Source organism: Serinus canaria, chromosome Z (genome assembly GCF_022539315.1).
Source record: "Serinus canaria isolate serCan28SL12 chromosome Z, serCan2020, whole genome shotgun sequence".
Taxonomy (NCBI): Eukaryota; Metazoa; Chordata; class Aves; order Passeriformes; family Fringillidae; genus Serinus; species Serinus canaria.
In genome coordinates this window covers 20,841,392-20,855,039 of record NC_066343.1, presented here as the reverse complement: position 1 = coordinate 20,855,039, position 13,648 = coordinate 20,841,392, and the positions used below count along the sequence as shown (strand labels likewise).

The window sequence follows — 13,648 nt, the reverse complement described above, 5'->3', positions numbered from 1 at the left end:
TATGTTTCATCACAAACATCAAAAGCACCCTGATGGAAATAAGACAAATTGTAAAAGCTATTATTAATCACTCACTTGAAATACATCATCAATAATTGCTATAATAAAAGTAGAATTTCTTTTTTAAACCAGCAAAATCATCCCTGTATTTTCAAGTCTCTCAGAAGTGCATTTAACTACACTGATTCTTTATTAAAACTAGAATGGGCTTCCCTTTGGATTCATACACAAACCAGTGATCTGTCTCTTACTAAAACACTGTAAAGAGTTGTTGGTGGACTGTGGAAAAACTACAGAAAAAAAAAAAAAAGACAAAAAATCCAAACCAAACCAAACAAAAAATAATAAAACAAAGAAAAAAAAATCACTTCATTGATGAACTAGAAATGTAGCCAGAAAGATTTAATACCAATTACAGCAAATGGCAAAGCTTTACACACATCTTTAATGCTCAGTTTAGAGGTAAACCAGATGAACATTTTGAACATTCTAAAGTATTTAAAGTATTTTGCGACTGAAAATCAGCTACATTTTAAAAGGCATGAAGAAGCAGAGAGGCACCATGTCACCAGCAATCACTCAGATTACAAAGTCTTTATATTTTCCAAGAATAAAAAAAGCAGATTGTACCTTAAAATGCAATTTATTGGAAAACCAACTTCCAGACCACGTATACTTCTTAAGTCTATTGAAAAGCAAAAATGGTGAGAGGCTGCTGGAATGACAATTTTCTGTGCTGACACAGGCTCAGAAGAACTGGACACACCCACAGGGTTAGGCTGAGGTATTGCTACTGGACCACTATCAGCTGAAAACACAAAAGAGAATTCATGTGCATTTTCTGTAACTTGTTCTGCCCAAAATAACAAAATATATCAAAGATTATTGTCACATTTAAAATGCAAGTAGATTGGTTGCTTCCCTAAGAGAATTCTATTCCTTGTAAAATAAATGAATACTGTGAAAAATAACCACTCCTTCTGCAAATTACTGCTTCCAAAGAAAAAAACACCAAAACCCAATATAATTTAAATCTTCTTACAAGATTGTAATATTTTTCCTTTCTTTATTAATCTCTGAAGCTATGTAAGGTGTAACTCACCTATAAAAGTTTACAATAGGATGAAAGAAATTAAATTCTTCAGAAAGACTGGTAAGACTTCAGCTTATACTAATTTTTCATAGTCAACTTGAGGAAAAGAAATATTTTTAGCAATTTAGGGGTTTTAAAAATTAACTAACTTCTTTAGGGGAACTACAAGGACAGCCAGATTTATTAACAGGTCAATTGTGCTCATGTAAGGCAGCATCCTCCTTGGCCCCAAGTTGAGGTTTAGCCATTGAAGCAAACTAAAATATGCAAAGCACATCTGCTTCAGTCATGAAATCCATGTATTGTGACATCCATTTTATAATATAGAAAGCAGAAGCAACATTGAGTGCCTGCCCAATTGCATCCAGGCTTCTCATATCATTACAATGAGACCCAATACTGCCTTCAGAGAGTAAAACATCAAACTACCAGTTCCACAGATAGGTCTCCAAAAGGTGTTCTTGAAAAATGTTCAGGACATTTTAAGTCTTTAAGGGCTATTTGGGCTACCAAGCCCCTACAAAAAGAGGGAATGAACGTATCAGATAAGAACTCAATGGCCTTTTGTAAGTGCTGCTTGTTCTGATACATCCTTCATAATTATTTAAACCATTTCCACTTTGGTAATTTTTAAAGAAATACATCATTACTAGCATTGACTCTATTCTTTCCTCCTTTTTTCTAAGTGTTTTGCTTGCATTAGTATTAATATTACAAGAAAGAAAAATGCTGTAATACTTCAACCTCAGCTAGTTAACACAATGTATGAATGAAACAATTTTAAGTGATTCAGGTAGAATGTCAGTAGATCGCTTGGTGCAAAGAAATGGCTGAATGGAATTTAAAGGCCATACAGCTTTTAAGTACATACAGCTTACTGTTAAAATTCATATAAGTAGGTACTATAGTCAAATTTCATTTAATGTACTAAATGCAATAAATTTTGCCTTACTGGAATTTTGCAGATCTATCAGAGGTGACTTTGCTCTGCTTTGTGATTTCAAAGCTGGAAGCTCTTCAAAACACTGTTTGCCAACCTCTTGAGGGCAGCCAGCCACCAGCCCTGAAAGACAAATGTGAAATGCCATGTTTTACATCTTAGCAAAACAGAATTATAAAATTATTACTATTAATAATAAAAAAGCACAATCGTGGATTTCCTAACCAGAGATTCAAACCAGCTGCTGGGTTCACAATACTTTCTTTTTACATTCCATATAAAGGACTTAATCTTTGTATAGATAAGATTAAAAGAAAATTTGTCTGAATTAGCAGACAAATCCTGAGAGCCCATTCTAGGACACAGACTGTCTTTAGGACAAAGCTGAAAAGACCAGCAATACAAATATCACCAGAAAAACAATAATTCCACTTTATTCATAAACCATCTCTTAAGAAAATTCATATTCAATAACATTTAGCAAAACAACATTTTTTGAGATTTATTCAGTTATCGTGGCATTTATTATCTGTTCCTCTTCCACTTTTCCAGTTCCCAGTTCTCAAATCAGAAACAAGTCTTCCTAGGGCTTGGGCTACCAAGTCCAAACAAAAGGATCATGTAAAAACAAACAAAACAGCCTAGCTGCTTGGTTTTGTTTAGGAATCTGTACTCTATGAACATTTATCTTCACAAATTAAAACCCACATAGTAAATTTCTTGGAAAACTCAAAAATCCTGCATTATCCCTGCTTTTCTATTGAATAACTTAACACTAGACCATTTCATCTCACTGAGCAAGTCAGTTTCTTAATAGGCATTGCACTAAACCTTCTCATTCACAACTCCAGGAAATTCCAAAAGACTTTTGTTATAAGTTTTCAAACTTATGACCACCCACATCACTTGTAATCTACACACCCCCAAATCTCTAATTTGGATCTTGCAAGTGTACTTAACACTGCTCATGTTCAAATAACAACATTTATCCCCTTTCTGTTACTTGTTTATGCAAATGATTCTGACTTGCCTGAAATTTATTACCAGAAGTGAGTACTACTAGAATGAATATACTAGAAAGGAGTAGTACATGATCCAAGACCACATTTAGCAACTGGGCAAAGAAGATATATACCACATACCCCTTTTCCTTGGTTTTGTGCCTTTTTCAAACTTAAGGCTTTCCACTTCACTCTCTGTTGCTACATCTTCTTTTGAAGAACACTGGTCAGCTTGAGATGGGACATTTTGGGATCTCTGCGGCTGGCTCTCTGTTTTCCCACTAACAAGTGAAAGAACTCTCTCCTGTGGCTGTTTGGGTTCAGTTGCACCATTTAAGTGAATCAAAGGCTGAATGAAATGATAGTTTTCTTATTGACCACAGCTTGCATTGAAAAATTCTGTCTATGACATTTAATAGTATGAGACTATTTTTCAGACAAGAAAAATGCAAATGAAAGGATTATTCATATAAAGCAATTAATTCTTTCAGGTTTTTTTGTTGGTTGGTTTTTTGGGTTTTTTTTAGACAAAACCCAGTCAAATATTATTAAGAAACACCCATAATTTTTTTACATGAAATTGTGTCTAAACCAACAATGAACAGGTAAGACATACCTGGGTAGTCAAGTTCTCCCTTTGAAGAACTACAGATACCCCAACAGTAGGAGCCAGATCCAGAGGCAGTTGTGGCAGTTTCTGTTTAGCTCTATTTGGTGGAACAAGAACAAATGGTCCTTCTATTGCCACAGGGTGCTGGTCAATCTCCACATTTCCTCTCTTCAGCAGTCCTGACAGGGGAACTTCAGTGCTCCCAAGAGAGTGGTCCCCACAGCAAAGATGGATCTGCACACACACAAAGGTGTTAGAAAGTAACAGGTATATGTGATTTGCACCGGAACCATCTGTGCACCCTCCACTAAAGGTAGCATAAATGCAACAAGTTATCATCCCTAGCCTAGTCCCTGCATGCTGAGAATAAAACAGTCAGTTTTGAGCAGGTGGAATTTGTTCACTGACAGAGCAGCAGCAAATCACTGCACTGCTCTTCTGAGGACCTGTCACATCATTCCTTTGGTAGGATAAATTCAGTACTCTGTGGCTTCTATACACTGCACAGATCCTTGCCCTTCATGCAGAGGCATATAAAACACATGACTGCAAAGTAATGAAAAAGGTTACTTGAATACTTTGGGCATATATTCAGACACCACTTAACTGGCAAGGATTTTTAGAATTAAGCAGCTGTAGTTTTAATTCCTGGTAAATATAATAATTTGAAAACTTGACAAGAACTTTTGTTCAAAAAATTGTTCTTTACACGTGATGCAAATATTCATTATTCCCCACATATGTATCATATATGTTTTAAGACTGTTTTAGAGTAAGAATAAATTCCAAACACACCAGTGCACGTGTTGCTCCAAAAATATTGAAACTCAAGGCAAAAAAATAAAAAATTTGAAAAAATACAAGATTTAAACAAAAGCATTCTTAAACCACCCTGAATAAAAACCCTAGAATGGTCTGTATAAACTTAAAGAAAAATAACTTCAAAATGGTCCAGATCCAAAAATTACTTTGTATAACTAATACTGTCTTATTTACCAGCTATATTATCAGAAACCCTACACCACCCTCACTCAACGAAGCAGACTCTTGTTTTGTAATTTTGTGATTAGTTTGAGACACGCACAGCTTGCCATAAATACTCAAAGGACTACCTGATGTCTAGAATAATAGATTCACTTAGTTTGGAAGAGACCCTAAAGTCTGCTGAGTCCAGCTGTTAACCTAGCACTGCCAACTCACCACTGTCCTTCATTTAAAGGCAAGGCTAAAAAAGACAAGCAACACCCCATAACAACCCAAATATGTCTGCAGTGTATTTAGAAATAGCACTTGGCTACAGAGCAGGTAAAAGACAGACTTCCCTTATCATTCACAAAGAGTGCAGAGGACAGGGATGTTAGAACTTAGACAAGAGTGACCTGAACAGCTGGTATGGGATTACCATAGGTAGCACAAAGCAGAACTCTGGGTTGCAGACGGTCTGATTGCAGAGCAGGCCCCAAAGCTCAGAGCTCTTCAGAAAACCCACATTAGCTCTTTGGGAAGATGATATTTCAGCAACAGCTTTTATCATGACATGTAAACCAGCTTGCTGTAACAGCAACTAATTAAAAAGACAGCACCCCACCTGAGCTAGGAAACTTGCCTCTATGGTTTCCCTCATACCAGGAAGACAATCAACTTATATTTGAGCCAAAATATTATAATACCCTCTTAGTTCTGGAAACAGAAATGCTTCACAGATACAACCTGAGACATTATCTATTTCTTTAATTTTAATTATTTATTTTCATTCACATTTGAAATTAACAGCTTACCTGCAATTTTGACTGTGCACAAAGATAAACCTGAAGAACATCCACTGTACTACGTATTCGAACTGAAGCTCTTTCTGGCTCGAAGTTTGGATTAATTAAATCAGTGAAAGGTTCATTTGTGACATCATTTCCCAGCAACGAATAGTAGAAAAAAAACTCAGGTTGTCGATCAGGGAGCTTCATAGTACTAGGAACTAACTGAAAGAGAGGCAGAAGAGAATTATGCATCTCTTTCCTTGATGCAGAGTTACAGTAATTCTGAAGCTCTAGTTTGGAAATTAGAACTTAAAGAGTGACCAGCTGACCTAAATCATAGCTTGCACTCCATATATAACTTATTATATTAATACTCAATTTAAAAATGTTTTACTTTTTTAAGTAAAAAAGAGCAACATTTGTCAACACCAAGGGCTGTAACTGACAAGTATTTACTAACACCAAGTACTGCACAAATACTCAGAAATAATCTGTCTTCACAAAATATTTCCAGTTATTAAATAATGCACATTACATACTGTTATATAATTTATATGATTCAATTAAAGACTGAAACAGACAAACAGCTACTTCATTCTGTAGACAACTCTGAGTTCAATGCCCAAAGAGGCACACACTACAATTCTACATGGAAAACTATTTTTCCTGAATAAAAAGAAACGTGACAAGACTGAAGAGAGCTCATCACACATCATGAGTTCTAGACCAATTAAAACAACGCTGTCAGTACAGCATAAACATAGCAGCTAAGGTCTAAAGTGAAACAACCATTAGCCTGCCACTTCATCCAAGCTAGTAAGTCCTTCCCTCAGGCAATATATGAGCTCTGTCTTGCATACCTGAAGAGCCTTTCACCTTGTTTGAACTGCAGTGCATGGGCACCACACTGAAGACTGGTATTATCTATGCACAAACTTTTTACACTATCTTGCAGTAGAGAGGCATGCATTTCATAAGAATGCATATTTTGAAGTAAATACAGCTTTAGTACTTCAAAAGAATTATATTTCATCTGCAGTCTGAGATGTTGAGGACTTAAAAAGATATAAAAAAAATATAAATTCACTTTGGTACAAGGTTATTTATTGAAATAAACTCAAAAAAAACATTAAAAAAATAATTAGAAATGAGGAATGGGAGGGTGAAAATACTAATGTGGGATAACACTTCTTAAAAACTACACATATCAAGAAAACAGACCTGTTCCAACTGTGTGGCAAATGCAATGGTTACAGACAAGACAAAGTGATCTCTGCAATACTCTGCTGGTCCAATTTGATGATAGCCCTCTTCTTCATTCAAGACTGGCACAATACTATTAGGGTCCAGTCCAGGAAAAAGGGTTAGTACTAGGAGAGAAGAAATAAACATAATTAACTATTGGTCTTTGTAATCGCTGCAGCAATCTGATACATAATTGCAATTTTATTTTTAAGCATTACACTTGGAAAGAAAAATTACAAATAAAGATCTTGATGCCTGTTAACAAAGTTTTGCAAAACAAAGAAGTCCCTAGGTGTTGTGGTGTAATGCTAGGTTCTGCCCCTCCGCTGTGACTTCCTCCTCGCCTGTCCCCTGCCCGATCCTGATTACTGGGTCAAGATCCACATTCCAGCAAGGGCATCGTGAGATTGGCAGAAGTTCAAAAGATGCCCTTCAGGCCTGCGGTCATTGGCCTGTCCAGATGTCATTGTTCCCTGAGATCCTCCCCCTCCCACCTGGTTGGTGGCTCACCTGTCCTCCCTCCCACCTTCCTGTGAGCTTAAAAGGCGTTGGAGCCATGCGGTCGGGGTCTGTTCGGAGCTGTACTGAGATTCGGAACTGTAATACCTTGGAATAAACTCTGGATTTAACCCTCCGGCAGAACCTGCTCTCTTTCTCTTCACTATTGCCTGGACTTTTTCCACTAGAGGTAAACTGAGTTCTGCTTTGCATGGGCCTATTTCGAGTGCTTAATAGTAACTGCCTGCGAGCCGCAGGTGTCTCTGAGGAGAAATATCCCCAGTAGTCACTTCTAGCTCAAGAGCAGTCCTCAACTCCTAGGTATACTTCAAAACTGCTACAAAAAATCTGAAATTAACTTTTATTCACAACTGTTACATTGAACACTATGCTAAACAGAATTCCAGTTCCTATTTCTATTTTGTGTTACAATGAGAAAGATTACAGTGACCAGGAAGTTTATGTCACTAGGCTAGAGTATACCATGCTATTTCTTTACTTTGCTCATTAAAGGAAATGCAGGACAGTAACCACATATGAGGTAACTGCAATCTATTGGAAGAAGTATGATGTGCCATTCCACAGATCCTTAGAATGCTTCAATTAAAGATTTTTCATCTCAAGTCTTCAATGCGTAAAACTCTGTATTCTGGTTTGCTAGTTTTTGTTCTGTAGTGCCAGTAATTCAACATATTTAGCCCTCAGGTTACACCAAATAGAAATAATGACACAGAGTTTTGTGAACAAAAAAGCTCTGTTTCAAATACTGGAGGCCTTAGACAACTTAAGTCAGTAAAGGAAAAAAAAAAAGTATATGAATACTAAATGGAAAAGTATCTGACCAGACTAGAACTGGGTAATACAGCTTTGTCATACCCAACACCTGGAAAATTAGCTTTACAACCGTGAAAACCTAGAAGTTTGCTTTTCCCCATCACAAACATGATATTGACTAATTTTGACATGATGAAAAATAGGAAAAAGCTGGCAAACTTGTTTGTAGCAAGAAAAGCATCAAATGGGAAACAGTGCTGAGTAAAGACAGAATAGGAGAACTTGCAGGCACAAAGACCACATGGAAAGTGCAGACTAAGGAATTATTTAGAGTAGTTCTTTGCCTCCTTAACAGATGTTACAATATGGAAAGTTCCCTGTGTTTTGCTGTAAACCTGAAAGAATGGAGTAAGCTATCTTACACTGAAACTTAAATCCTGTCTTAACCAATCTTGAAATGCAGCCAAGTCAGTGAATTCCAGGCCAGAAGCTTATAAAACATTTACTGCCACTGACCACTTTACTTCTACAAAACAACAGCTACAGATCATCAGCAGATAAATGACAGATTTAGAATTAGGGAAGATGTTCCTTCAGGGCAAGAACACAAGTATTATAAGGTATGCAAGAGAAAATCTACTAGTTGAACCAAAAGGCTTATTTTTCAAAACTTAAGTAGATAGACATTTGGGTGAGAGATCAGGGCAAGATGGAAACATGTTTTTGTTTTGGGACTACTTAAATCAAGTTTCTAAGACTTTGTTTGTGGTTTTTTTTTTAACAGCTACTAACTTGCATTTAAAAAAAAACCAAAACACACAGATGAAAAAGTGACTTGAAGGCACAGCACAGAAAGGCACCTACTAGTGTTATCAATTGAGGTCCAAGAGAAATCATTTCACTGATTTCCTTTGAGAAAAATAAACAAGAGAATTCAGAATTGGAATGAGTCCCAACAGTAAGCAGATGTTAATTTAAGTACGTAAAGATTAGAAGAAGAACCCACCAAAAAAGAAGAAAGTCTACCCAGCAAATGAGACACTTTACTACTTTACAGTTCCAAGCCTGTACTACTGAAACTTTACCTTCTATAAAAGTAAAGCTCCTTTCCTATTTCTTTTGTAGCTTTCCAAAGTTAAATACCCAAGGAAGTTAACTATAAGCCCCTGATTCTTATTTTAAATACCAGCTGGTTTGCAACTTGTCCCCCTAAAAGTCACACAATTATCACAGTAAAGAATCCTTGAAAAACTTACTACTACAAGGTACATTAATCAGCTGCAAAGGATGTGTACTGGAACTGCTGTGGAACTGAAATTCTCTTTAGATTTAAAACAACACATTTGTAACAAGTGATATGTCATCTGGCACAGGAAGATTTTTAATTCAAAGTGAGCATTGTCATTTTACTTACCCTTCCCTTCTCTAGGGGGTGCCTCCTTTGCTTTAAAATCATCAACCAGTGCTTTTGAATCTGTCTCCAAAGCAACACCAATTTGTATTTCAGGTTTAAACTTAGGGTATTTGTTACTAAGCAAAGGATACCATTTAGGTGCCTACAGAGTAAAAAACAAAAAAAAGACCCAAAAGCATTTACATACAACAGAAAAAAATAGTATAACGCTATTGCAGAAAACTCAGTGTTAATCGAGCACTTCTACTTTATCATCTACAGAAATACACTTTGGTTTTTATTTCTAAAAATTTGGTCTGTTTAGTACACTACTGTACTAAAATATTCTGTAGACTGGTTACTGGATGATTACCTGAATATATTTGTTTTTTTCCACTGACTTGTACAATGCAAAGGTTAGACAGAGAATATACCATAAATCTTTATTTAGAAAACCTTCAAGTCCTCAACTGCACAATAAGTCATATGCATTGAAAATTATCTAGAGGAATGATTCCAAAATAGGATACCAGGTTCCTCATATGACCCAAATCAAAGCAATGTTTTGATCAAGCTTGATACAAGGGAATTGGCTAATGAAATTTATATAAACAATTATATTGTGCCTTCTTTGTGCTGTATTAAAGGGTTAGAAACAATCAGCTAATACATCATCTTCCATAGAGGCCCACTATAAAAAAACAACTTAAGACTTGATTTGATGATGGAGACTCAATTCAATTGCTCCATTTCTATAGCTCAGATAAATTTTTCCAGTTGATTAAATAATGAGATTGTGTAGATTAATTGGTTGCTAGTGATCCTACTATTCAATTCAGAAGTAAAAAAGATTATTACCAACTGTATTTTTTCATTTGTGTATATTCTCAGAGTCAAGATGTCTCTCCTCTTAAGAAAAGCAACAAAATCCCCCATATATGATCAGTCATACTCCAAAATGAGACTCAAAAGTTTAGCCTATGCTTTAATGCACATAATATTACCTGAACAACATTGTTGTCAAAACAATTTTTTAAAGCTTTATATCCCATAATGTACCTGCTTCTTTTCTGGTGCAGCCCTTAGATCCAGTACAATATAGCCTATATTCTCTTTAGCTGAAGATGCAGGACCCAGTGCAAAACACTGGAGTTTGATAGGTGTACGCTGCAGTCTGAAAAAGTAACTCAGTTGAAATATTAAATATAAAATGTATCTCTACAATTCGTTCTCAGAGACAGCACGTAAGTTTCCAGCAAGCCAATGATACAAAACTCATTATATAGCTAGTTTCATTAGGTCAGAAACTGAACTTACATTGAACATCAAGTCATCACTAAGTGAGAGAATGAACAAGTGGTTTAATTTTTTAAGAAGAGTGCTTTGGTGCCTCAGTCTCAAGTGTTATTAAAAAGACATTATCAACAAATAAATACATCACTCACATAAAAGAAAAAGATACAGAGCCTCACACAAATTTTGAATTACACTTGGAAAGGCATCTTAAAAACAGGACTTGTGGACAAGATTTTTGGGTAAAGCACCTGACTACTGCAAGGCACAAATAAAATACCTAGCACATGGCAAATGTAGGCCATTCATTCATTCATTCTTTCTCTGTCAAATAAAAATGTTACAGATTTTTATAACTTATTTGATTATATGGTCATAACATTACAACATGTAAGTTGTAAGACTTGTGAACTGAAATAACTGTTATGAAAACATTCAATTTCTCAGCTTATCTCTTTGAAATTTTCAAAAACTATGTACACAGGCTTTTCAGACTTGAAATTAAGTTAATTTTGTGACACAGTATACATAAGGAAGCTTGACTACAATGTTTGAACTACAGAATTATTAGTTTGCCCTAAGAGCCTGCAGGGTGTTTTTCAGTAATGTTGAAACATACCCTTTAGAATTTTTAAACACCACTTCTCTTCCCACACATTACCTTATTTTGTACATTAGTACATTTTTCCCACACATTATTGTAGATAAAAGAAAGTTTCTAAAAAACAATTCAGATGACAGTAAACCAAAAATTGTATTTCACTAACTGTAAAGACAAGGAAGTTAAATTTTATCTGCAAGTTAGACTTCACTTTTTAACGTTACCTGTGCTGATGAAGTGCTTTCCTATCAAGTTCCCAGGCCAATTCTGTAGCAAATTCTGGCTGATCAGTATGCTCCACAGGGTCAGTAGCCAACTGTTCACCATCTAACTTGGCTTCAACTATAAGCATGTGCTTGGGTCGTTTTGGGAAACAGCGCCCTGTAAAGGAGTGGCATTGCATGTGCCATCACTAAAAGAGATGCAAGAGCTCAGACTGATCCCACATATTGGCTACCCAAGGCCATAAATGTAATTAATTTTCCATGTCACCTTCCTCACTTTGATCTTCAAAGAAAAAGAGTTTGCACTATGCAGAAATATGAAAGAATGCAACATGAAACAGACTATTTGTGAAGAAACAGTTAATTAAGTAACAAAGCAAAGTAGTAAGCAATTAGAATTATTTGAGAAATCTATGATTGGCAATAGGTAAGGGAGCAGGCATGAGAAAAAGAGTGAATGTTTTACTTCAAGTGAAAATGTCATGACTGTCTGACATTGAAACAGAAAAATATGATCTTATAAAAGAAGTGAATGGTGTTTCTCCTGCCACTTGCTGAAAAAAATAAATCATTACCAGATTAGGAGAGTGTCTAAAACTGTATAGGATTGGTCCTGGGCTCAGGATCATTCGATATTCTGATTTGAAATGACAAAAGGAAGTAAAAGTTTACTTATATCACAGTGTGAGGAGACAATACTACAAGCATATCAGAACACAGGATCTTATTTGTAAGCTCCTCTGGCAAACTACATAAATAGACAGAGAGGTAATAGGATTTACTTGACAAAGAGAAAGCATTCAGCCAAAGCAACCCAAACCCCCACTAATCTCCAAAACAGCCCGAAAGAGAAAAAGACATTCTAACAAATAACTCACTCAGGCACACTCTAATTAGACTATAGAAACCAAAACCTGTGGAAATGCAAGATGGCCAACTAGATATACGTTTGAGTCAACACTTAAGGCTGATTGCAACGAAGGGACAGAAATACCAGAAAAACACTTAAAAAAACCCAAAAACAACAAAACCAAACCAACAAAACCCAAATCCTCAGGGACTGTTACTTTTCTCATTCACTTAAAACCATACATTACGTAAATACCTCCAAAACCTAACAGAGGGTAGGAAACCCTGGCCTTAAGATACGTACATAATATTAATCACACCGGGCTACTCAACACTGCTCAGCTTACCCCGCTCACGCCACCAGAGAAAACACCTCGAAGGCAGGACCAGCCCTCATCTTCCTCTCGGGACAGAGGGACGCGCAGCAACCGGGAGGCCACGACCCTCCCACCCCTCCCGCCTACCTTCCAGCACGGAGACGACGATCAGCAGCCGATCGGCGGCTCGGGAGACCATCTCCCCGCTCCGCCCGAGCGCTGCCGAGGCCGGGAAGCGCGACCACTCCCGAGGCGGAGCGGAGCGAACCGGGAGCTCTAGGCCGGCCCTCGGCCCCGTCTTACCGCCGCCCGCCGCCCTTTTGCCGCCGCGGAGCCTTTAAACACCAACCGCCGCCGCTTCCGCCCCGCAACACCGGCCCCGCCTCTTCCGCCGCCGGCTCCGCCTCGGCACCGCCACTCCAGGGCCCCGGCACGGCCCCGGCACGGCCCCGGCACGGCCCCGGCACGGCCCCGGCACCGCCACTCCCGGGCCCCGGCACCGCCCCATGGCCTGAGGGTGAGCGGCAGTGCCGTGGCGGGGAAAGTCGGACGGGGGCGTGGAACCGTAGTCGAAAAAAAACTCACAAATGAGGGTATAAAAACGTTTTTCACAAACACTCTGCATTGCCAGTGGAGGAATACCAGCTGCTTCCAAGACGTGCTATCTATTAAAGCGGGGAAGATTCTTGACTTTTTTTTTTTTTTTTTCTCCCGCCACTGTGGTGAGCGTCAGAGCAGGAGAATTTGAATCCAGTCGTAGTGAAATGCAGCCTTGTCCTCCTTAGGTAATTTTTTTTGGAGTATTGTCTTCCATACGAAGTAATAATCAGGGAAGCAGTAATATCATGAAATAGTGTGTCCCTGCGCTTGGCATCCTAAGTTAAACATATATATCTTGACTGAGGCAAAACGCCCCATTTTAAAGTTTACACTATTTTTTAGTAGCTGGCCTAGCAAGCTTTTTTTGTAGACATAAAATCCGTGAGTTTTAGTAACACGTACTCTGTAAAGTTGCTGAGTCATGATTTGCAAATACCAGGAGAGGGAGAACCTGTT

The 13,648-nt window shown here is 37.5% G+C and overlaps 1 protein-coding gene across 4 annotated transcripts in view; it reads right to left on the bottom strand.

Moving 5' to 3' along the window:
* CEP120 (centrosomal protein 120) overlaps positions 1-12,948 on the bottom strand; it is a 37,727-nt gene extending 24,779 nt beyond the window's left edge. Inside the window, exons 1-10 of one of the 4 annotated variants that reach the window (XM_050986939.1) lie at positions 12,740-12,948; positions 11,427-11,583; positions 10,368-10,482; positions 9,330-9,471; positions 6,620-6,768; positions 5,423-5,620; positions 3,651-3,878; positions 3,176-3,344; positions 2,046-2,156; positions 631-808 (exon numbers count right to left, since the gene is read on the bottom strand). In XM_050986939.1, the coding sequence (XP_050842896.1) occupies positions 631-808; positions 2,046-2,156; positions 3,176-3,344; positions 3,651-3,878; positions 5,423-5,620; positions 6,620-6,768; positions 9,330-9,471; positions 10,368-10,482; positions 11,427-11,583; positions 12,740-12,791 (1,499 nt within the window). In that variant the 5' untranslated portion in view covers positions 12,792-12,948. Of the gene's footprint in view, positions 1-630; positions 809-2,045; positions 2,157-3,175; positions 3,384-3,650; positions 3,879-5,422; positions 5,621-6,619; positions 6,769-9,329; positions 9,472-10,367; positions 10,483-11,426; positions 11,615-12,622; positions 12,711-12,739 lie in introns of those variants that run through there. The other 3 variants (XM_018921204.3, XM_050986938.1, XM_018921205.3) reach the window with 3 other exon arrangements.
* Positions 12,949-13,648: the final 700 nt, after the last annotated feature.